General features: G+C 40.2%; 2 protein-coding genes across 4 annotated transcripts in view; one reads left to right on the forward strand and one right to left on the reverse strand.

The window, feature by feature from the left end:
• Nucleotides 1–22,073, forward strand: part of cspg4 (chondroitin sulfate proteoglycan 4) — a 45,163-nt gene extending 23,090 nt beyond the window's left edge. For both annotated transcript variants that reach the window (XM_058408471.1, XM_058408472.1), the window contains exons 3-10: nucleotides 306–3,857; nucleotides 4,651–5,121; nucleotides 7,361–7,537; nucleotides 10,579–10,777; nucleotides 13,022–13,153; nucleotides 15,202–15,362; nucleotides 16,466–16,649; nucleotides 16,737–22,073. In XM_058408471.1, coding sequence (XP_058264454.1) covers nucleotides 306–3,857; nucleotides 4,651–5,121; nucleotides 7,361–7,537; nucleotides 10,579–10,777; nucleotides 13,022–13,153; nucleotides 15,202–15,362; nucleotides 16,466–16,649; nucleotides 16,737–18,571 — 6,711 coding nt within the window. In that variant the 3' untranslated portion in view covers nucleotides 18,572–22,073. The remainder of the gene's footprint in view (nucleotides 1–305; nucleotides 3,858–4,650; nucleotides 5,122–7,360; nucleotides 7,538–10,578; nucleotides 10,778–13,021; nucleotides 13,154–15,201; nucleotides 15,363–16,465; nucleotides 16,650–16,736) is intronic.
• Nucleotides 22,074–22,491: 418 nt separating this feature from the next.
• Nucleotides 22,492–25,469, reverse strand: part of snx33 (sorting nexin 33) — a 31,326-nt gene continuing 28,348 nt past the window's right edge. For both annotated transcript variants that reach the window (XM_058408474.1, XM_058408473.1), the window contains one exon: nucleotides 22,492–25,415. The gene's annotated coding sequence lies outside the window, so the exon portion shown is untranslated. The remainder of the gene's footprint in view (nucleotides 25,416–25,469) is intronic.

Genomic DNA, 25,469 nt, shown 5'->3' on the forward strand with positions numbered 1-25,469 from the left:
TAAATTCTTATTCTCTCTCTCTCTTGTCTTTTATTTGTCTAGTAATTTGGTTTGGGATGCATTGTATTTATTTAGACCAAGTCTTCTATGTTCTTCTCATCTCTCCTGTAGTAGGAGTGAGCTAAACATCTGAGTTTATATCTGTAAGCACTTAAAGAAAATATTTAGTCTCAAGGCCAAATGACACTAGGCAAATGTCTGAAGTGGTTGTCTGATGTTTTTTTTATCATCATATTAGTCCCAGTGCTTTAGAAGTAATGTAATAAACAAATAAATAAAGCTTGTATTTCTGCTTGATTCCACAGGCAAGAATGGATATGGGCTCTGGGGAAGTGTTGCTGAGCTCCTCTGGTGTGCAACTTAACAATCTTATAGAACATCATGTTTCTCTTAAACTACAAGAAAACAAACTCACCATGACTGTAGACGGCCTTTTTTCAACATACGTTGACGTACCTGGGGAGGAAGAGGACCTCAGTATTGACATGGGAGTGTTCCTAGGAGGCGTAAGAGACTTAGATGTTGAGTACTTTGGCACTGCTATCCCTTTCCTCCGTGGCTGTATGAGTGACATAAAGTTTGAATCTCATCAGTTTAATATTTTATCATCAGCTGCAACTGTTTGCCATGACATTAAAGATGGCTGCAGCAATGAGTTCGAAGCAGGAAATGGAGAGGCTACCAGCTTTATCACTCCAGACTCCTTTGTAGCCTTCCCAGCCTGGACCAGAGCTAGCACTGGTTCTCGCAATGTGGAATTTCTGATGAAAACTACTATCGAAGATTCTCTGCTTCTCTTTCATCCAGGTGACGGGTCTGATTTTATTGCATTGGGTATGACTGGAGGGTACCTGAAAGGTGTGGCAGATCTGGGCAGTGGCATAAAAACTCTGGACAATGGGAACGTACAGCTGGATGATGATCAATGGCACAGGATAAGAATGCAGGTTGATCCAAACACTTTTGAGATAACAGTCGATAGTCAGTCTGTCTCTGCTCCACTGGATGGATCAGAAAACCTGGACCTTGTGGGAAATCTGTACTTAGGAGGTATCCAGGGGAAAATGAAAGATGTATTCCGTGATAGCCACCTGACTCGTATGGAAGAGGAGCTAACGTCAGAGTCTTTCATTGGTTGCTTAGGAGAAATCAAGGTAAACCAGAAAGTCAGGAGCCTGCAAGATGCCCTGATAACCAAAGATGTTCATGTTAAATGCGAAGGAGAAGATTATGACTATTCCAGCTATTACGATGAAGCGTCCACAACTACAGCCCCGCCACGGATAAGATATGTTAGTGTAACCCCAGATAACAGGCACTGTTTGCCAACTGAGGACATGCCAGAAATCTTTCGAAATGTCTCAAAGCTCTTGGACGTCACCCCTCTCCTGGTTCCAGAGAGTGGAGATGCTTTTATAGATATAAGCAACCTGAACCCAACGTTCGATCTAAATGCCGCAGGAATCCGACAGTCGCAAATTATTTTCACCCTTCAGAATGATCCTTGGTATGGGCTTGTAGACATGAACCTCAACACTCGGCGCACTAAGAAGTTTACACTTCTAGATGTGGTGAATAAGAAGATTAAGTATCTTCATGATGGCATTGAAAAGTACAGTGATCAAATCCAACTAGAAGTGGTTGCCCATGGTTCCAACCTCCCAGAGTGTTTGAAAACCCCCCACCAATACACGCTTCCAGTAGAAATTCTCCCTGTCAGTGACATACCCCAGCTTAGCAGTGGAGACATTGCTATCACAGCAAATGGACGCACTCGCTTAAGCCCTAACATTGTCAAATTAGCTGATTCTGACAAGCGGTGTGATAAATTGATTGTTACTGTTACATCAGATCCAGACTCTCATGGTTACTTAGAGAATTCAGAGCAGCCTGGTAAGAATCTGAGAGAGTTCACCTGCAGACAGCTCAAGGATGGACTTATTTACTATGTCCACAAAGGAGGCTTAGTGGATGCACTCACCCTAGAAGTTTCAGACAGTAATCAGAATAGCCAGTCAGCCACCCTGATACTGGAAGTGACTCAACCACATATGAGCCTGGTGACAAATACCGGACTACGCCTCATTCAGGGAGCCAACTCCACCATAGGGATCCAGAACCTGGCTGTGTCTGCCACTCCCAAAAATGGAGACATCATATTCAACGTCACACATCCTTTGAGTTTTGGAGAACTGCAACTTATTGGACATGACAGTGTGCCAAAAAGAGTGACTCAATTTTCTCAGTCTGATCTGGAGCAGAATAGACTACTGTACACTACTACAACATCAGCTGATCTGGAGGACATAGAAACAGAGTACATTGATTTTAATGTTCAGCTCGGACAGTTCACTCTTCCAGACAATACATTCATCGTTAAGATCATGCCTGCTCAGGAAGTAACAGCAAATATCGTCCCTTTTGAAATTGTATCAAATGAACCAAGAGTTATCAAACAATCTGAGTTAGAAGCTACGGTGAAAGGGAAGAATATTGACTCAGCTCTTATCAAATACATCATTTGGAGCCGTCCGACAATGGGTTCCTTGATGTTGCGGGATAAGGATCTGACAGATAGAGACAGCTTCACCCAACGTGATATTGATGCTGGACATATCAGTTACAGGCGCACAATTAACACATCTTTTGATACTAAGGACAATTTTCAGTTTAAGGTTTTTGCAGATGATCATTATTCTCAATTGTACACATACCCAATCAGTGTCAAAGCTGTCTCCGCTTTCCCTGTACTAACCAATAAGAGACTGCTGGTACTGGAAGGGAATGAAAGTACCCTTAGTAAAGAACATCTCTGGATGCAGTCTCTGCAATCCACAGACTTTGTTTACAGGATCACAGAAGACCCTATGCATGGACATCTCATTCGGGACTCGCCTCCTGGTGTGCCAAGGTTCGAGGGTGCAATTCGAGTCTTCAGTAATGAAGATATACTTTTAAACAGACTTATCTATAAACATGACGGCTCAGAGACCAGCCATGACCAATTCACCTTTCTTGTCTTTGAAGTAAATACAGCTAGCACTAATGTTCAGACTGAAGGACAGGAGGTGCTCAAAGGAACATTTAACATAGCAATTCAATCCAGAAATGAGTATGTACCTCAGAGGGTCATTAATAAACCCTTTCATGTGGTAAGAAATGGCCAGCGTTTACTAACCACTGATGACATACTATTCAGGGATGACGACTCTGGCTTTAATGACACTCAACTGGTTTATGTTCGAGTGGGAATTCTCTCAGGTAGCATTGTGTCTTCTGCAGACACTTCACAAGCTCTCTACCGTTTCACACAGGCAGATCTGAGAGATGGGAATGTTCTGTTTGTCCATCATGGTGCTGACCGGGAGCTGTTTCAGCTTCAAGTGTCTGATGGATTGCACAAGTCCACAGCACTGCTAGAGGTGCAGGCAGGTGAACCATACCTGCATGTAGTCAATAACTCCTTGGTTGTCATGGACTATGGCAGCACCAAGACTCTCGACACCAGTCTGCTGGGCACAGAGTCCAACATGGACATTAGGAGTGATTCAGAAATTATATATGACATAAACACTCCTCCTAGCGATGGCAGGATTATAGTCAGTGGTGTTGAGGCTAACCGGTTCACTCAGGAAGACCTCAAGAAAGGTGTGGTGTCCTATGAGCACAGTGATCAGAGCCTCCGGTCCACGGACTCCTTCACCTTCACTGTGAGAACAAAAGATATGTCTGAGAAAGGCACTTTCAAAATTAAGATCTTCAAGCAAGGATATTTGTCTGAACCTCATGTTACCACTAATAAAGTCATCATTGCATATGAGGGCGAGCATTCTGTCATCGATCAGGATCATCTCAGGGTAAGGGTCTATTTGAGTACAGCTTGTTTTTTGCTTGATTTAAAATGTTATGCTGACTTTTTATAATAATGCCCCAATTAATGGGGTATAAAATGCTCATCAGTACAAAATTAGAAAGAATCTTTCATGTTCACACCACTGTGAACCATAAAATCAAGTGTTAAAGCCTAGAGCATCAATTTGATTGTAGTTTTGTCTTTCTTTTAACACAAATACTGAATGGGAATTCTGTTGAAAGAAGTATGAATATGCTTCCTCTGTGCTTATTCTGACCTGAATGTGGTACGTTCACTATTATTCATTTTTCTTAACTCACACATCAAAGCGAGATTTTAATCTCACGAGGTGATAAATGGTTATTCAAGTGCGGAAAAAAGCTTACATTTGTGAAATCTGATTTATTTAAATGAGTTCAAATATTTGACAAACGTTTAAAAATGGGTTAAAGCCTGACAATTAGATTAATAACAGGTTGAACTTTCTTTTTGAATTGTATTACCTTGTCTTTAATATTATTCAGGTTCTTGACATGCATAATATAAGGTATAAAATAGATCCTGGTTACAATTTCTGGGCCAGCTTTCCCTAAAATCAATCATTATAAGCTATGAGTCAGTCGGAATGGGAGAGACTGAATTGTCTGAACATGCTGAACTTTTTTGTTCTGAATTTTTTTGATTTGAAAAGAATACACATAATCCAAAGAGAAACACAGATCGCATTTTTATATATGAGCATAATTAAGTCTTATCTAGTAGTAATTTCATATGTATGTTATCCTTCCTCATTTTAGGTGGAGCAGGACAACATCTCGCCTGCTGAGATAGTGTTCACCATTAAAGAACCTGCACTTATGGGCCATGTGGTCAAACTGACCAATGATACAGAAACCACAATGTCTCCTGTGCTGGACTATATCCAGTCTTTTACACAAGAGGACATAAACATGGGCACGGTTTTATATGTGTCAGCATCTCTACAGGGTCAAGACAGGTTTATTCTAGATATCAGTAATGGCTTCACTACAATCAAGGGCCTCGAGGTGCAGGTGGATATCATGCCCCGCTTCATACCTGTCCAAGTGGCCAACTTTACAGTGAGGGAAGGCGATGCTGTTACTCTTACTGAAGACATTCTCAACATCACGCACCCTTTCTTCCGGTCAGTTCATGTCGAATTCCTTTTGGAGGAGGCACCTCAGCATGGAGATATCAGATATATAGACAGGGACGATGATGGGCTCGTGTCTTTCACTTGGGATGATGTGAGTACACTTCATTTTGTTTGTTTGCAGAGTGCTGTGTGGATTTCACTGTTCTGTTTCACTCGGAAATCTTTCACAATTCCGATTCCAAAAAAGCTGGGAAAATTGAAGATATTTTTGCGTTAATTAAAAAGACGAGAACTGAAACGTATATTATTCGAGAGAAATAGATTCTCTCTGCAGATTAGCAACATCATTTAAAACAGTCAGGCATGAGATAAAATACCGTCTTAATTATAAGCCATTCACCAAATAATAGTCATGGAGCCAGACTTTGATCATGCCACTTGTTTGTAATGCAGAGCACTGGTGTTCTTTGTGTTCCAGTGACAAAAGGAATCGGTGTCTTCCCTCTTCCTTCCTTTTTGTTTCTCACATCTCTGTGTTCACAGTGATCTTAGTGCTCTTTGAATCCTCTCAGAATAGGCTTTGCTGAGGCTGCTATCTGTGGGATGCTTACCGCACTGGTCCAAAGGTCTGCTAGTGGAAAGAGTGAGAGTAAAATGACTGGTCTCTGGTGGAAAAGCACTAAGTGCTGAGCAGTGCTGAGCCTCAGGGAGGTGGTTAGACACTGTTCCTAACGGTAAAGCATGGGGCTTGGCCTCAGCTCCTCCTCTGTTTAAGAACCAGTGGAAACTCTGACGGAGATGTCCTGTTGCCCCAAGCCAAAATAAACTGGCCCATATAATCCTATAATAAAGCGTCCACACACAGCTCTGACTGTGCAGTGCCAGCCCATCAATGGCTCCTCTGTGAGGACAGACCGCGTAAACCCAGATTGGGAGAATCATAAACCTGAACTTCGTTTTGATTCAATATTGGAATAAACAAACCGGAACAGAGAAATTGAAAGAGAAATGTTCTGGAGTTTTATTTCATTTTGGTGTTTGTAACCAAAGTGGATGATATGTCTAGGATAGAGACATATAGAAACTGATTTAAATCAGAAGGTATCCATGAGAACTCTAACTCATCCCTAACCCCTGTAAATTTTATTGAAATTTGTTAAATAATTGCAGGTATAAGAACCCCTAAGTTACATTAGGGATAAATGTCAGGGTTTCAAAGTAGAATTTCCCAACGCCTTAAAAGCTCAGCTAAACACACAAAGGCAACATTTTTAGATATATAAAGTTTAATCTACTGATATAGTGCAAGTTTTCATTCCCCATAGCATCCTTTTTGCTCTTTCTTTGTTCAATAATACCAGAAGTTGTAGATGACAGAATTCAGCAGCACTCTAAATGAGTTCCATATTGAGAGAGGAGGGAAAAAACTGCAGACTGGCTGTGCTCAGCTGAAACCTGAGAATAATGGTCCCTAAATGAAAGAGGCCTGCATCATTCTCATTATCAGGCATCAGTGAGAATTTCTCCATTCACTCATGTGGGACCAGTGGCTCTTTTCATGCTACTGTACTCTGCATGTGGCTCAGCGAAATAGCAAACCAGGGCAGTTGCAACAGTTTGTGTGTTACTCAACAGACTCCTACTATTAGGCTTGGCATGAGACTTAACAGCCACTAGGACTTGGAATACATGAGCGCGAAACAGATCGAGTCGAAACAGAACAAATGTGTCAAAATAAGTAGAGTTGCTTTTTTCTAAAAGACCAGGGAACCAGATAAACACTTGCAATCAGAGAAAATACGAAGCTGTTCCCTTCGTGAGGAGGCAATCATCTGGAGGCCATTTAAAATCTGCACACAGCACTGTGTTCAATCTGTTATCGCTTCTTCGTAGCAGCCCCCCAGGGTAAAAGCACACCAACACATCAGCATTAAATGCTTGCAATAAATGTATATAAACGTAATCTTTGGATTTATATCTGCGTGAGTTGTGCTATGATTAAATATTACTGTATTATCCAGCACAGGTTATGAGATATTCCCATGATGCCATGTAATATGATGTGTTCTAGCTATTAACATAGGTTTATTGCTACTTTAATGTATAGGATGTGGCTGTTGAGTACTGTTTGTCTTTTTTTGTTTTTTGGGTTTTTTTTGCTGCAGGTTTTATGGTCTGAACATACCATTTCTACTTCCTGTGCATGCTTTTATTATTATTAGTAGTAGTAGTAGTAATAGTAGTAGTAGTAGTAGTAGTAGAAGTATTTTTATTTTTATTTTTATTTTTATTTTTATTTTTATTTTTATTTTTATTTTTATTTTTATTAAAATATCTTCCACATAAAGCATGTTTGAGTTGTGACTTTTTTTTTTCATTATCATGTTCAGGTGCAGCAGGGAACTGTCTACTACCTTCACGACAGCAGCGAGTCCACAGAGGACAGTTTCATGTTCTCAGCCACTGCTTTTGAGTTAATGCGCCGCAGCCTCCCCATCACCATCAGCATCACGGTGATCCCCGTCAACGACGAGGCGCCGCAGCTCAAGCACAACACAGGCCTGGAGGTACAGCGTTAAATATCTCAGCTCTTCTTGTTATAACTCCAAAGTCTTAGAATTAAAGAGTGACTCAAAAACCTCAAAGGCTCTGGAGCAGATATATGGTTGGAAAATACCAACACTAAAGAAGAGTGTCTTTTTTTTTTTGACGTTGTCTGTGGTCTCACATCAGCTTGGTAGCTCATATTTTTGGAAAAACCATGTCTGTGGCAAGAATTTGGATTTTAGGAGGCAGATCAAGCTAGCCAATCATCATTCTCCATTACTTTCCCACAGAATGTGAAGTAATGATATGCCTTTTTCCAGGCTTCCACTGTGTATACTCTCTCTCTCTCTCTCTCTCTCTTTTCACTCCTGTTCACTTCCCTGTTCTTCTCCCATGTGCTCACTTCTTTTCTTTTTCAAACTAGCTCTGCTGCACTGATTTAAAGCAGGAAAGTGCAGTGTTGTCTGACCTACAGCAGATGATCAGACATGATGAATAACATAGTGGGGACACAGGCTCAGGGCCTCAGATCCTGCCCAGTCAGACTCCAGCTGGTGTTCATTAGAGATCCTTCCTCCAAACACATACTCAGCACCGTCGCAGTCTGCCTTGTGCATTTATTTAATGCGAAGCTTCAATCATACGCCCATCTCATCTATTTCACATACCGTAGTACAACAGGATCTCTCTCTCTCTCTCTTTCTCTCTCTCTCTTTTCGCACACACACATACACACACACACACACATTGCATATTCTCATTCCAGCAGCCTGTGGAGTCTCTGCATTATCTAAAATCTAGAAGACCCAGTAGTTCAATCAGACACTGATTACTAATTGCTCTAATGATGGCTTGTTAAGTCTCTTTCAAACACAGCCCTTCTCCCACTGTGAGCTTAAATTAAATTTGCCGCACAGCTTCTGATCAATGTTATATATGCGTTATACGTGTAGGAATACAAATTTCCAGCACGGTTTGGATCACAGTTTGGACACAAATATACAGTAACACTGCCACCAAGTGGTGTAGGACATGCCATTAAATCTGCAGTGGTTTTCTGTGATGTAGCAATACTAGTGACACATCCAGTCTGATTTTAGAAATTGGATATGGGGAAGTACGAGAATAATATGACTAATGCTGTGAATTATTTAGCAGCTCGGAAAGAGATTTGTCCTAATCTGGGTTTTACTCCAAATATTTTATTGCTAGCTAAGGGGTTTTATCAGACCTTATGATCGTGGATGATATAAAAGCAGTAGAGAAATTTTACAGTATAGTGCCCAAAAGTATGTGCCTGACCTTCCATGTGGCTCAGTGGACAAATCAATGGATAGCCACACTGCAACATCTAGTGGAAAACCTTCACAAAACATTTAGAGGTTATTATAACAGGAAAACAGGGACTAATCTGGAATGGGATGGTCAACAGGAACAGGCACATATTGGTGTGAGTCAGGTGTCCATATACTTTTGGGCCAATTTAGTATTTATGTCACAGTTCTGAACTCAACAGCCTTTTTTGCTGAAATTTTGTCTTTTTTACTGTCACTTTGATGTTGCTTTCAGTTTGTTTATATAATTGGGCAACCAAATTGCATTGTACTGTATATTGTTTAAGTGTAGTGAGCTTTACTGGGAAAGGCACAGAGGCTTAGTAGTTAGTAGGTTTGACTTGCACCTTGTGGGGTTGAGGGTTCGATTCCAAGCTCTACCCTGTGTGTGTTTGGAGTTCTGGGGTTTCCTCTGGGTACTCTGGATTCGTCTCCCAGTCCAACATGCTTTTTAAAATTCTCAGCATCTGTAAATTGTCTGTCATGTGTGTGATTTTGCCCTGTGATGGTTTGGCACTCTGTCCAGTGTGTCCCCCACCTTGTGTGACCTAGGATAGACTCCAGGTTCTCTTTGACTCTGTGTAGGATGGATGGATGGAGATTTATTGTTGCTTATCAAACAACTAATGCCTTTGGAAAGATAAATCAGTTCTCTGCAAATCTAATGGTTTATGCTTTGGCAAAACCAGAAGTCTGTGTAGGCAGCATGATAGTGCACAGCTCCACCTATTGATTCTGAGCTCAAGTTGATCTGTGTGTGGTTTCTGTGCATGTTCTCCTCATGTCTGTTTGGGTTTCTTTCAGGTTGTCCAGTTTCCTCCCACCTCACAATGTAAATTGCCCCTAGGTATGAATATTCATGTGCATAGTGTTCTCTGATGGACTGGAGTCTCAGTGGATGTGGTAGTTTAGTGCTTAAGGCGTTAGACAACTGAGTGGAAGGTTGACAGCGTGAATACCAGACCCACTATGAGCCCTTGAGTAAAACCCCTTACCCTTAATTGCTCAATTGTATAAATGAGATAAAATGTATATCACTCTGGATAAGGTTGTCTAATACCCTAAATACTCCTGCCTCAGTGTTCCAGGGATGAGCTTTGGGGCAATGATTTCTAATATGGGCGTGCACCACTTTATGCCCGCCTCCTGGCCATACCTCTGACAGAATACTTTGATAGATATTTTGTAACACACCTTGTCCATGGTGTTTAAGTACGTAGGTGCTGTAATGGAAGGCATGTGTTGTATGGAAATACCTCAGATAAAAGGAATGGAATTGTAGCACTTGCTTGTACAGGCCACTGCTTCATCAATTTCTCCGCCAGCCACTTTTTTTTTTCAGCCTCTCCGGTTGTGTCTGGAAAGCAGTAGATGAAGGCAGCAGAGGCGCAAGAGCCTGAATAAATCGATATGAGCCTTTCAGTACACGCCTCTCTGTTCTCCCTGCTGATTCCTGCTATTTAAGAATGTCTTTCAGGATCTCTGCTCTCTGCTCGGGCTCTTTCAATTAATGTTCCATTCAGCTCTCCAGCCATTATAGGTCCATTAGAGCTCATCGAGGCCTGAGAGACCTAACCGTTTCAGCAGAGCACTTTATCTTCAGATAACATGCCATGCTGTTACAACAAACAGCGAAATCCATTTTTAGGGAATCCACAGTTGGTTTTTTTTGTCCCCCCCCAACCATGTTTTGTATTCTCCCTCACCCCTAATCCCTTTCTGCACAGCTTCTTGTTGGTGAAGAAACAGAAATCACTAGCAAAGCATTGAGCACTGAAGATATGGACAGCCCTCCAGACAAGCTGGTGTACAACATCGAGGGAATCCAGAATGGCATCATCGCTCTGAAAGAGTCACCTGATTACAGTGTTGAAAAATTCACCCAAGCTCAGATCAACAACGGCGAGGTCATTTTCATCCATAAAGGTAGTCCATTACAAATGTCTATGTGCTTGCTTGGACAGAGATACATGGATAGAAAAGCCATGAGAACATTGACATATTGAATTCATCCTATTCATCTGAACAAGAGTTTTTGCCACACTTTTAGGAGAATTTTTTTTTGTTGAATTTGAAGGTGATATCTATCATGTTCACCACTGATGGTTGTTGGTTATTTTCAGCACTGATGTCATAGGGCAAGATAAAAAAAAGATATGGTAAGATAAAATAAGAATTTATGGTAAGATAAAATAACAATTTATGGTAAGATAAAATGAGCTAAAAAGATATGGCGACATTTAAAAAATATATAATAAAAATGTATAATAAGATATAGTAAGATAAAATGGTGTTTAAAAAAGACAGAAAATTTTTTTTCTTATTTCAAAATAATGAGATTATTCTGACACTTAAATGCAAATAAACAGAAAATTCAGATTTTTAAAAATTGCACAAATCTGGTTTTAAAAACTAATTTACATATATGTTTTTAATACACAGATGTCTTTTTAGATCATATTTCATACTTTATTTGTTCATGCATTTAGTATTTACAATGTGTTATGTTTTCGACAAACAAAAAACATACCATTCTGCCTTCCTTTCAGATACTCTGAAGCTTTAGCTCTTTTTTAATTCCTCCAGGAACAACCTCTTTTACTCTTTTAAGGTTTCATTCAAGTAGTTATTCCAGGACAATTCAATATTGATGAGAAGTCTGACTCAATTAAACAACCCCAGATCTTATAAACTGTCCATTTAAGTGAATCGAACATCTGACCCATGCAGTGTTGTCCAGGGGAAAATCAAAGCTTCTTTCATACAAACTGTACCAGATGCAATTCTAGCCTGTGACATAAAGGATTTAGATAATAATATGTTAAATAAACAATGTATACATATTTATAGAATTGTAAATAATGTAGTAAAACATCACTGCTGCACAGCCTCTCTCTGTTCAGCTGAGTCATTTCTTTGACTAGTTATAGTGTCTTCCTATTCAGAAAGCTCTCATTTATATGTAGGTATTATATTTTCTACACTCTAGATCATTAAACAAAATGAATAAATTCCAGAAAGTTGATTTTGTGCAGTCAGATATGAAGGTAGACCAAAGTAATGCTATGTTCTGTAGCATGAAATTGTGCATGTGGCACTGAGGAACGTGCTTATAGCATTTCTTGACCCTGGTCAGGGTCAAAGTGGATTAAATGACTTGTTTTGTTCATATTTTGAGAAATAGAAACAGATAAATTCATCAGGTACAAACAAAAATAGCTGCCTGAGCATATGGGATTAGTCTGGAGAACAGGAGGGAGTGGGATTAAAAAATAAACAAAAACAGTCCCAGACACACCTCTGCTGCAGCCACAACTCCACATGAAGTCTGTTAAAGACAAAGAGATTAGATCTGGTCCCTCAGCAGTCTCTTCACATCTGGCCACCTCGTCTCCCAGTGCCATGGCGAGTTTGTACTTGCTCACTGCTCTGCTACACATCCCGAACATTACAAGCGAGCTATCTATCTATCTATCTATCTATCTATCTATCTATCTATCTATCTATCTATCTATCTATCTATCTATCTATCTATCTATCTAACTAAAGAAAGAGAATAGAAAACAAAACATATGCAAAGACCAGATGCATATATGGACTCATATGTACCAGAAACATAGACACACATTACATGAGAACTAAACATTGAACAATTGCTGGTTAGTTAAATGATAATAGCCTCACATTAGCTACATATTAGCTAGGTTGTCTGATTAAAATAATGATCCCATAGTTCTAACTGTGGTTCCCCAATTATTTTGTTTTGACCTCTAGTGATAACCTGCGTCCACCATGTAACAAACTGCAACATTAATTAACATGGTTTTAGATTTTATATTCTAATTAAACGTTAAAGAATTCTAAGCTAGCAGGAATGGGCTACTCTATCCTGTGAGCACTAATACACTTTAGCTTAATTAATATGGCCATAGGGAGAACTTTGGGGCAGTGGTGGCTCAAAGGTTAAGGCTCTGGGTTGTTGATGGGACAATCAGGGGTTCAAACGACCACCATGATCTGAATAAAACTTGTTATGCAACTTTCAGTGTTTCCGTCCCTATTAACAGAGTTTCTAATAAAAGATCCAAAAAGTTTGTCTCATATGTCAGCTTCATTCAAGTTATAACATTCATGCTTATCCAACCGAACCTTTCATGCTTCTTCCGTCAGGATCTGAATCTGGAGGTTTCAGTTTCACAGTGACAGATGGAGAACACACATCTCCTCTCCACCACTTCGTCGTTACTGTCCGGCAGCTGACAATCTCCATGGAAGTACAAGGCGAGCTACTGGTCTTTCCTGGTACGTTGCCCCTGGTTAATTCTATCTCTAAAGACAAACCCAAAAAGGTACACTATATTGCCAAAAGTATTTGCTCACCTGCCTTGACTCGCATATGAACTTAAGTGACATCCCATTCCTAATCCATAGGGTTCAATATGACGTCGGTCCACCCTTTGCAGCTATAACAGCTTCAACTCTTCTGGGAAGGCTGTCCACAAGGTTTAGGAGTGTGTTTATGGGAATTTTTGACCATTCTTCCAGAAGCGCATTTGTGAGGTCACACACTGATGTTGGACGAGAAGGCCTGGCTCTCAGTCTCCGCTCTAATTCATCCCAAAGGTGTTCTATCGGGTTGAGGTCAGGACTCTGTGCAGGCCAGTCAAGTTCATCCACACCAGACTCTGTCATCCATGTCTTTATGGACCTTGCTTTGTGCACTGGTGCACAGTCATGTTGGAAGAGGAAGGGGCCAGCTCCAAACTGTTCCCACAAAGTTGGGAGCATGGAATTGTCCAAAATGTCTTGGTATGCTGAAGCATTCAGAGTTCCTTTCACTGGAACTAAGGGGCCAAGCCCAGCTCCTGAAAAACAACCCCACACCATAATCCCCCCTCCACCAAACTTTACACTTGGCACAATGCAGTCAGACAAGTACCGTTCTCCTGGCAACCGCCAAACCCAGACTCGTCCATCAGATTGCCAGATGGAGAAGCACGATTCGTCACTCCAGAGAACGCGTCTCCACTGCTCTAGAGTCCAGTGGCGGCGTGCTTTACACCACTGCATCTGACGCTTTGCATTGCACTTGGTGATGTATGGCTTGGATGCAGCTGCTCGGCCATGGAAACCCATTCCATGAAGCTCTCTGCGCACTGTTCTTGAGCTAATCTGAAGGCCACATGAAGTTTGGAGGTCTGTAGCGATTGACTCTGCAGAAAGTTGGTGACCTCTTCGCACTATGCGCCTCAGCATTCGCTGACCCCGCTCCGTCAGTTTACGTGGCCTACCACTTCGTGGCTGAGTTGCTGTCGTTCCCAAACACTTCCACATTCTTATAATACAGCTGACAGTTGACTGTGGAATATTTAGGAGCGAGGAAATTTCACGACTGGATTTGTTGCACAGGTGGCATCCTATCACAGTTCCACGCTGGAATTCACTGAGCTCCTGAGAGCGACCCATTCTTTCACAAATGTTTGTAAAAACAGTCTGCATGCCTAGGTGCTTGATTTTATATACCTGTAGCCATGGAAGTGATTGAAACACCTGATTCTGATTATTTGGATGGGTGAGCGAATACTTTTGGCAATATAGTGTATGTCAGAGAGTTCTCCAGAGAGGAACATACACCCTGGCTAAGATCTGGGTCTGTAGGCTAAAGTATGGTGAGAACACTGTGTGATCGTTCTGTTGGCTTTCAATGGCTTGTGTATGTTTTCTACACACGTGCATCAAGGCCTTTGTGTACAAAGCAGATGACAGTCTGATAATCCGGTACAGTAATGGCAATTATATTTGCCATTTATTCTAGGAGATTAATATTTTTTAAAAATGAAATATACACAGTGAGTGTTAGCTAGTACCTAGTTATGAAGACAACATTATTCAGGAAAATTTATTTCACATTCAGAAAGTTAGATGCAAACTTTTAATCTGAAATCATGTGCATTTTATTCGCTATTAGACAATCATGTGGGTTTATATTTTCAGTCTTCAGTATAGCTTGTATACATTGAAACGAAATGTACGTACACTAGGACCATGGTGCAACACACGCAAGGATACATATTGTGCAAATACAGTAAATATACCATAGATACACAAGGATGTGCTGGAAAGCTACTGCATCTGTACACTATTTTGTAGTGTAGCAACAATTTATGTAGCAGCAACTAAACAAGTCCCATAAATAACAAAGTGTCTGCAGACTGCAGAATTAAACTTAACATCAAATGGCTTAAATGTTGTTGAATTTTATTAACAAAAAGTATGCACTCATCTCTACATGGGAGCAGTATTTTTACATGACAGAATGAATTTAAGTATCTGTCTTGCTGTTGTTTCAGGCTCCAGGCAAGTCATCAACAGCAATATCCTGCGAGCAGTGACCAGTGAGGACGGAGATGATATCAACTATTCTCTCGTTAAGCCTCCACGACTAGGACGACTCATTAAGCCCAACCAGAGTGGACAATTTGAGAAAATCAGCCAATTTACACAAACCGATGTGAGTGTATCTGACATTTGTGTGGTTGTTTCAGTGTTTAAAATGTCTGGGATTCAATGGTTTGCTAAAATGTTTAGTGGTCACAGTTTAGCTGAGGACATAATGAACGGCCCTTCGGTCCAGCTGTAAATATTCTTGCTATGATTCTGTTCATAAAAACACAACTTTTACCATATAGTAAAGACTGAGCAAAGACAGACTGAGCAGACTGTTAGAAGCAGGAAAAATCTCCAAAACTGCAGCTCTTGTGAGGTGTTCCCAGTCTGCAGTGGTCAGTATCTATCAAAAGGTGTCCAAGGAAGGAACAGTGGTGAACCGGCGACAGAGGCTCAGTGGGCGGCCAAGGCTCAATGATGCACATGGGGAGCGAAGGCTGGCCTGTGTGGTCTGATCCAACAGACATGCTACTGTTGCTCATATTGCTGAAGAAGTTGATGCTGGCTCTGATAGAAATATGTCAGAATACACAGTGCATGTCGGGTCAGGGCTGCTTTGGCAGCAAAAGAGGGAACAACACTATATTAGGCAGGTGTTCATAATGTTATGCCTGGTTGGTGTATAGCAGATGATGGTCCACCTGCAAAGTCCCTAATATTAAAGGCTATATTAAAAAATTTAAGGTAGTGCAGCATTGACTATGTGATGTGATTTGAAGTAGGAAGTACATATAATCTATATGTACTGCTTGAAGACTTCAACTAAACAAGGTGGTGGTAGCATGGTGGTGCGCTGGAAAGTATTGCAACCTCAAAACTCCCCTGCTCTCCCAGCGTTCTGATGGGTTTTGTCCCAAATACAAAAATGTGTATATGGTACCCTGAAGCGAGGGTTACTAGAAATTAATATATGATGAGTTTAGAAGTTTTCATAGACTGTTTAACATTTCTACATTTGGTTCCACATTGCTCTGAGCCATTAAAAAAAATCTGTTTGAATATAAGCCTAATCTTGTCAGTGAGGATATTTCTCTTGACAAGGATTCAGAATTTGTGGTCCATCTGGAGATTACTTACATTTACATTTTATCATATCATAACTACTATACCATAATAAACCTTTGAATTGTTATCCATTATTCATTTCTTTCTTAATTTATTCATTAGCTGGATGCTGGTGCAATTTATTATGAACACCAGATGCCATCAGAGTCCTTCTGGGTAGTAAAAGATGCTGTAGAACTCGAGCTGTCATCACCACCAGCGGCAAAACTCCAACACACTCTTCCTGTTACTGTGTCATACTACGCCACCCATCGCAATGTGTCTTCACAGCTGTGGAAGAACAAAGGTACTACGCTACATCTGTTAAATTTATTTCTAAACAGGTTACCTCCTGGTGTGCAGTATATTAATGATGTTTTGCTTTGTACTTCAGGTATGTCAGTGGTGCAGGGGCAATCTAAGGTGTTTGATGTGTCCATTCTGGATGCATCCAACCTGCTAGGCAGTGTTCCACAGGAAAAACGGATAGGCCAGGACATAGTTTTTGAGGTACGGCAGTTCCCTAAACATGGCCGACTCACTCTTGGAGGTGATGACCTTCCTCATGATGCACCGTATTTCATGCAAGATGACATCATTAAAGAGAAGCTGGAATACTATCATGATGACTCAGGAGCATCTTCAGACAGATTTTCTTTCCGTGTGATGCTCAACCCCCATGGTCGCCCCCCTCAGGCTGTACCTGGTGCTGTGGTGTTGGAGGAGGTCTTTCTGATCTCAATCAGACAAAGGGACTCTAGCCCTCCAGAGCTAGTCAATCTGGATCTGCTGCTGGAGGCTCGGCAGGGATCTACCACTGTAGTGTCCAAGCAATACCTCAATACAATGGACCAAGACAGTACACCAGATGAGGTCAGGTTCACCATCTTAAAGAGCCCTACTAATGGACACATCATTAACACAGATACTGGGGACAGGATAACACATTTCACCCAAGAGGAGGTGAATATGGGCCAGGTAGCTTTTGTGAGCGATGGTAGCTTGTCTGACGGTTTTATGGAGTTCACTGTTTCTGATGGGAAACACCAGTCAGAACCATTCATGTTGCACATCGGCATTCTGGCTAAGAAACTAGTGCTTAATAAGGTGCAGGAGATCCAAGTCAAGCAAGGAGATGACGAGACTCCTATCACAGAGGCCATGTTGAAAGCAACCACAGGAGGGCCAGTAGATGAAGAAGTAATATATAAAATTACAAATGTTCCCAAGTATGCAGTAGTGATGGTGGATAGGCGGCCTACCTCTGCCTTTACCCAAAAACAGATAACGGAAGGTAGAGTGAGTGTTCGCTTTATCAAGTCCACTTCTTCAAATGACAGTTTTTCCTTTGTAGCCCGCAGCAGAGCCGCTAACGTTTCCTCCAGCCTCGACATCAGAGTCAAACCCTTAGTAAATGTGGCCAAGGATCCCTTACTCCCACGTGGCACTATAGTTCTGGTGGACAGAAAGCTGTTAGATGCAACCCCACTTGCCAACAAGACCAAAACTTCACCAACCTTCAGCTTGACCCAGCAGCCAAAGGGAGCAAGGTTTGTAAGAAGAGGAGGGTCTGCGGATGGCCAGCCTATGGAATCCTTTTCCCAGAGAGATCTTGATGAAGGACGAGTGGCTCTAGAGCTCCTGAACTCCACTGGGGATGCAAAGGACAAAGGTCAAGATCAGGATGAGGCTCGCTTCCTCCTCAAGGCACATGGAGTTCCTCCAGCAGAGTGCATTCTTTCCTTCCAGACAGAGCCTTATGACCCGACAGGAATCTATGGTGCTACAGTACTTGAGGTCCCCACATCTGTGGACACTTCTGACACAAGTAAAGCAGACCAGCCTGATGCCAGACGGAGAGGGGAGGAAAACTGGCCATATGAAGCAGGTCCCACCACACCTTCTACCAATGCCCATAAATCCCCTGTTTCTAGACGGAACTCACTATGGGCCATCCTTATACCCATATTAGTCATCCTCCTTCTACTGCTCATAGCTGGTATGCTAGCATATTACTTGGTGCGTCGCAACAAAACCGGAAAGCACAACGTTCAGAATGCTTCCAGCAAGCCAAAAAATGGAGAGGTGGCTCAGGAAACCTTCAGAAAAACTGATCCAGCAAATAACATCCCCATGTCCAATGTGGAGTCTAAAGACGCAGATCCTGAATTACTGCAGCACTGTCGGACAACGAACCCAGCCCTGAAAAAGAACCAGTACTGGGTATGAGAGGAGAAATCTAGGACTCTGTTCCATCATGCTGTATTGACCTTTAGTATATATTGACAGATTTTTTTTTTTTGAATACTTTCTTGAGTCATTCCTAACAGTATTATGAAGATACAAGCGGTTAAGAAAAATTTTTGGTGGATAAGTTAACTTTTGATCCATTAGTTGTCATGTGCGATGAGTGCATGTAAACATTTCTCACATGAATCTGCTTCTGTTTTATACTGACGAAAGACCAAGTCTTATGAGGACTGGTTTATGCACCTTTTCATTGTTAAAAAACAGATTTAAGTAAAAGTCTACAGTTCTCATTGAATGACCCAGTAATTTCAGGCCCAAACATGTTTACATGTTCCTTTATTGGTTAGTCAGGTGAAATATCAGGTTGTTTGCCAAACTATTGTACAGTGTACATTACAACGATAGTTGTAATGAGTTGATTGAGAAGGTTTTGGGTTGGGTTTTTTTGTTTGTTTGTTTGTTTGTTTTTAGATTTTTTAGTCAGCTAGAGAACAAGCTATTGATAAACAATTGATAGACTGACATTAATTTCTAATATTTAAATTGTTCTTTTGGACATGAACATTACCTAATATGTTTGAAAATTTTATATGTATTTTGAAAGTAAATAAATTGTAAGTTTAATGATGCATGAATATGCCCCATATATATATATATGGATTTTGTGTATATACACTATATTGCCAAAAGTATTCGCTCACCCATCCAAATAATCAGAATCAGGTGTTCCAATCACTTCCATGGCCACAGGTGTATAAAATCAAGCACCTAGGCATGCAGACTGTTTTTACAAACATTTGTGAAAGAATGGGTCGCTCTCAGGAGCTCAGTGAATTCCAGCGTGGAACTGTGATAGGATGCCACCTGTGCAACAAATCCAGTCGTGAAATTTCCTCGCTCCTAAATATTCCACAGTCAACTGTCAGCTGTATTATAAGAATGTGGAAGTGTTTGGGAACGACAGAAACTCAGCCACGAAGTGGTAGGCCACGTAAACTGACGGAGCGGGGTCAGCGGATGCTGAGGCGCATAGTGCGAAGAGGTCGCCAACTTTCTGCAGAGTCAATCGCTACAGACCTCCAAACTTCATGTGGCCTTCAGATTAGCTCAAGAACAGTGCGCAGAGAGCTTCATGGAATGGGTTTCCATGGCCGAGCAGCTGCATCCAAGCCATACATCACCAAGTGCAATGCAAAGCGTCAGATGCAGTGGTGTAAAGCACGCCGCCACTGGACTCTAGAGCAGTGGAGACGCGTTCTCTGGAGTGACGAATCGCGCTTCTCCATCTGGCAATCTGATGGATGAGTCTGGGTTTGGCGGTTGCCAGGAGAACGGTACTTGTCTGACTGCATTGTGCCAAGTGTAAAGTTTGGTGGAGGGGGGATTATGGTGTGGGGTTGTTTTTCAGGAGCTGGGCTTGGCCCCTTAGTTCCAGTGAAAGGAACTCTGAATGCTTCAGCATACCAAGACATTTTGGACAATTCCATGCTCCCAACTTTGTGGGAACAGTTTGGAGCTGGTCCCTTCCTCTTCCAACATGACTGTGCACCAGTGCACAAAGCAAGGTCCATAAAGACATGGATGACAGAGTCTGGTGTGGATGAACTTGACTGGCCTGCACAGAGTCCTGACCTCAACCCGATAGAACACCTTTGGGATGAATTAGAGCGGAGACTGAGAGCCAGGCCTTCTTGTCCAACATCAGTGTGTGACGTCACAAATGCGCTTCTGGAAGAATGGTCAAAAATTCCCATAAACACACTCCTAAACCTTGTGGACAGCCTTCCCAGAAGAGTTGAAGCTGTTATAGCTGCAAAGGGTGGACCGACGTCATATTGAACCCTATGGATTAGGAATGGGATGTCACTTAAGTTCATATGCGAGTCAAGGCAGGTGAGCGAATACTTTTGGCAATATAGTGTATATATATATATATATATATATATATATATATATATATATATATATATATATATATATATATATATATATATATAAATCCATTTATTTTACTTAATTGAACATATGAAAGAGAATATATGAACTTTTAATTGAAAAAAAAAACATTTTTAAATTAGGGTGGGGGGTTTTTAGCCTAAAAATATACTATTTTGTTTTTGTCTGTAGCACATTGTGCCGTAAATCCCTCAGTGCTTTGGTGATGTAACAACTGAAACAACTGAGATTTTATCCATACATCCACTGGACTGATTTAAGGCACTGAAGAACAATTTCTATATAAGTCTATAAATATATATCACTGAAGCCAAAAGGAAATGGCCCAGCATCTCTATTGGCTGACACAGTTGATGTTGTGGTCATTATTCTGAACTCGTGGCTCCGTTTTCCATTCATGTAATCGAAAACAAAGCTATAATTATATATTTAGTCATAGGAAAATATGGGCTGATGAGCAATTCTCTTGTATTGTATTTCACATGCGTGGAAAATGTGCTTTTGTCATTTTAACATTTCCAGTTTTATTATATTGCAAGGTTCTGAGGTATTCTCATCTAGCTGATTTTAGTGACTTTGCCTATTTTTTTATTCTTTGCTTGGAGAGTTCCACATCCTTTTTATATTTTCTAGTATATATACCACTTTCACATGTAGTTTAGAGAGTTACCTCTTCTAGAACAGTAAGAGAACTATGGTTTGCCCAGCGGACTTGCTTTCACCTAAAGCACCTCAGTAACTTGGTCTGTTGTGGTGGACTACACATACACATTCCCTAGCTTTTCTGTATCATATTTTAATGTGATATATGTTGAAAATAAGGAGATAACACACATGTATGAAGAACTGTCACATTTTAGTTCTTCCTTAAAAGTCAGATCAGGATTCGGGAATAATCCTTGTTATTGTCTCTGATGTATTTGGTCCCTTAATGTGTTTATATTTTGATCTGTATATTTTTAAATTGTCCATGCAGACATTTGGACACAGTGCCACTGAGATGCATTCATACTCTTTAAATTGGCCTAAATGAATATTTAGGTCATATTGCAGTATTTTATTCTGTATCATTAAATCCTGTGATATTTTGTTTTCCCCTGAGAGTAGAAATTAATACCCATTATCTTTCAAAAGATTCTTCATATTTCTATCTATGTGTGTTCCTGTAGTTAATATTAAGCCCTGGGATAACTATTAGCTGTTATCTAATTTGAGAATGAAATATAACTCAGGTTTTAGGTTTTAGAGAATTTATACCATGATGTATCAAGAGTATATTACAAACAGGGATGAATTTCTATTTTTAAAAGCTATCAACCTGCCCTTTTTTTTTATGTTTGTCTTCTTTGTAAATATTATTAAAGATTTTTTTTTTCAGCCTGGCTAAACATGCTAAATTCTGTGGTGTGCTCATGTAACTGGGTTTTTTTCTTTCTTTTTTTTTAATTTATTTTTTCATTCTAGGCTTGATATACTTTGTCAATATTGCTCAACAAATGAAATAAAATAAAAATAAAAAACAGAAACACAATGTATTTCAGATTTTATGATCATTTTTGTCACTTCAATTAGTATACATGATGTACTAATATATATGAAATATATTAGTATATATAACAATATTATTGTGGTTCAAGCTCAACCTCAGTGTGTGCTACACGCCGAGTGAACAGCAGGTGGCGCAGGAACACGTGTGAAATTTTGGAGTCATGAAACAAGTAGTCATTGGTCAGCTTTTAACAAGCCTATGAGCTGCAGTCATTCTTTCCTACAGACGGCATTTTCTCTTGCTGCACATTTCAGCATTTTGACAAGTTTTTTTCCTGCTTAAGCTTAAACCCATATAAGCCAACTGGCAACCCAAAAGTGCCGCAGACTCCCCTTTTTAAAAAAAATAAATAAATAATAAAATAAAAAAATCACACTTAGACACAGAAATGTACTTTCTAGCAGAGACGAAGGCCTACACATTTACTTCCTCACGGAGATATTACACTTTAATCTGTTAAAAAAAATCTAAACAATTAAAATATACACCTTATTTTATTTTTTCCTCGGAGGTGTTGGATTTTCACATTGTTGAGCAGAATTATAAATGTATATATTCTTCCATCTATCTAGAAAAATAGACTTCTAGGATGTACAGTATATGTCTTAAATAAGTCATTTTTATTGTAATCTTCTTATTGTGACTGTTATGTGTCTTTGAAACATGCAACATGGCTCTTTATACTGTTTTTCTCTCATAACCTTTGTGTTAAATGTTATAACCTATCTAAATCTTTACTTCTATTGCCTTTAAAAAAGTTGGAAGAAAATGTTCTGGATTTAAAATAGTCACCCCAAATAAACTAACACTATGTAAATAACAAATAACGTTAGTTTTGATGTTGTATATAGTCCATAAGAGAAGCTATAGTCTGTTTATCTCCAGTGGATTATTACTCTTTCTGTACTCTTTTGTTCCTGGTTTTTCGAGTTGAACTACTGAGTTTACTCTGCTAATCAAACCAGAAAGCCCAGTGTGTTTGTGCAAGGATTTACTGCTTCAGACAGTTTTAGCATCTGAAATGAGCCCATGCAGTAAAGCTTTGAAGTTGTCTGAAAGCCTCCAGACATGAAACTGCATCTAGATGGGAAATGTCTATAAGATAAGTCAGTTTTATCGTGCATGCTTATTTTCTTTTTACAATGTGTCACCATGTTAAAGTCATCAAGTACATCAACTAGCAAAACAGTTTACAATCAAACCAAATAGCTAATTCGAGCCCTTAGCCTTTCTAATAATAACATTCTCTATAGGATACTCTCTAAATATAGAAAATAGATGAATGACGTAATGTGTAACATGTTCATAAAGCTTGTTGTGTTCCAGCAGATCTTCAGACAGCTGTTCTAAGCAGCAAGTGTTAAATGTGGCGCTTAGCGCTAGAACATATGACACTGAAGTTGATGACAGCTGGCGAGCACTGGAGAGTCTTTAGACTACGAGTCGTTGACCAGCTATAAACCATGGAGCTCTGCAGGGGGGAATCTGGGTGCATCGGGGTCAAACACTGGGCCTGTGTTAACTCTGAATGGAATAAAGACTCATTCTTTCATTTACCACAGCGATCAGCAAAGATTCCACGGCTAGCACTGTTATGCTTGAAGTGACAACATCAGCTGCCCTGTGACCAGGAAGTTAGACAAATCATTGTGTGTGTGTGTGTGTGTGTGTGTGTGTGTGGTCCTTAGCTACTGTGACACATTGTACTAGGACTGCGCTGGGAAAAATAAAAAATCCCCATTTTTACCAGTCTAACCACTGACTCACTTCTTGATGATGCTTCATACTCACTCAGAGAAAACAAAGAGCAATTACTGATTACGTATAATGCTCAATAATCATACATCATTTAGTCTGAATTTGTGGTAAAACACAAATATGTTCTAAACTGGTCTCTTCTGGTCAGAGCTAGCGGAGTGTTTGGAGAGAGGACACTGGTTTCTGTGTAAATGGAGTCCAGTTGTACCTTCAAGCACTGTTTTACACACTTCCTGTATTTCCACTCCAGCAGAGAAACTCCCGAAAAACCTATAAAGTAGGTTAGCTGCTGCTACAGTCCTGAGTACTGAGATAAGTCCTGAGAGATAACTGAGAGTCCTGAATAATCTCACTATATAAAATAGTTGATCGTCCTTCATCTGCTCCATGTTCACGACAGCAGATCGTTCAATCCTCATATTTGATTTTGGAACAGTTTTAATGCTGGACGCTCTTCTTGACACATCCCTCCCATTGTATCTGTGTTTGGGAGCAACACTGAGAGTTAACCCCTCAGTGTCTGGGTCAGTTTCCTGCCCAGGAATCGAACCCCTTGACAGCAGTGAGAGAATCTTACTACATAAAATAAAAAGCAAAATAGTTTAGATCTATCGAAAACTTCATAACTTCCTAAGATATAAGCTATAAATACATCTTAGATACACCATTACAGTACAGACACGTTACCGTGACACCACCACCAAAAGTGATGAATTGTTTATATATATGGATTCTTTTCAGTCCATTTCCAAAACCAAAATCCAGTGCAGCTTTGAGTTTATGTGTGCTTTCGTGTGCCACAGGAACTTAACCTAGCACAACCTAGTGTGACCTAGCAGAACCTAGTGTAGGCTAATGTGTGGGACACATTTAATCAGACGACTAATCAAAAATGTGACTTTATGTAACTAAAATAATGCTATTTTATCCTAATATACACACTAGAAAGCCAACACACTTAGCAAATGTGTTTTTGAAATTAATGATTTAATCATTAAAATCCCTTTTCACATTAATCTTGATGGAGGTAGCGACCAGGGTCATCAGTAGGACAACAGAGGCCTGGTTTTTTTAATCTAAACTCAGTCCTGTGTCTAATCCAAGGCTGAAACACCAAAGCAGCATGACATCCCAACAAGAGCTTGGACATGCTGGAAACATTTCTGATGATTATGGCTGTTTTTGGAGAAATTTCTGGAGAGAATCTTAAGACCCCAGCATGCCTGAAGCCGAGACAACATTGGTGTGGATTCCACAAACAATACGACATAACTGCAGAACAAACAAACGTCATGCCAAGGCTCCGCTCATCATGTCATGACCAAGCCTGTGTTTAGTCATTGTGTTGTTGTGAATCCTGCCCAAGACTCTTTGTTACTCTTTGTTCAAGGATTACAAAGACATGTAAACGGTTTTTAAATTGAATCCTTTCATGTACCTCCACCATCTTATATCTCTTATTCATTTTCTCTTTGTAAATATAGAACAGTATAAGCTGCTCTTCCTCTTCCTTCATGTCTCCAATGCGACTACAGTCCGTCAATTGTAAAAGATCTCCAACTAGAAAAAAACAAAGAAGAACACCATCTTTAACTTGGAATGCGTTCTCATTGG

Source organism: Hemibagrus wyckioides, linkage group LG14, assembly GCF_019097595.1.
Source record: "Hemibagrus wyckioides isolate EC202008001 linkage group LG14, SWU_Hwy_1.0, whole genome shotgun sequence".
NCBI classification, from domain to species: domain Eukaryota; kingdom Metazoa; phylum Chordata; class Actinopteri; order Siluriformes; family Bagridae; genus Hemibagrus; species Hemibagrus wyckioides.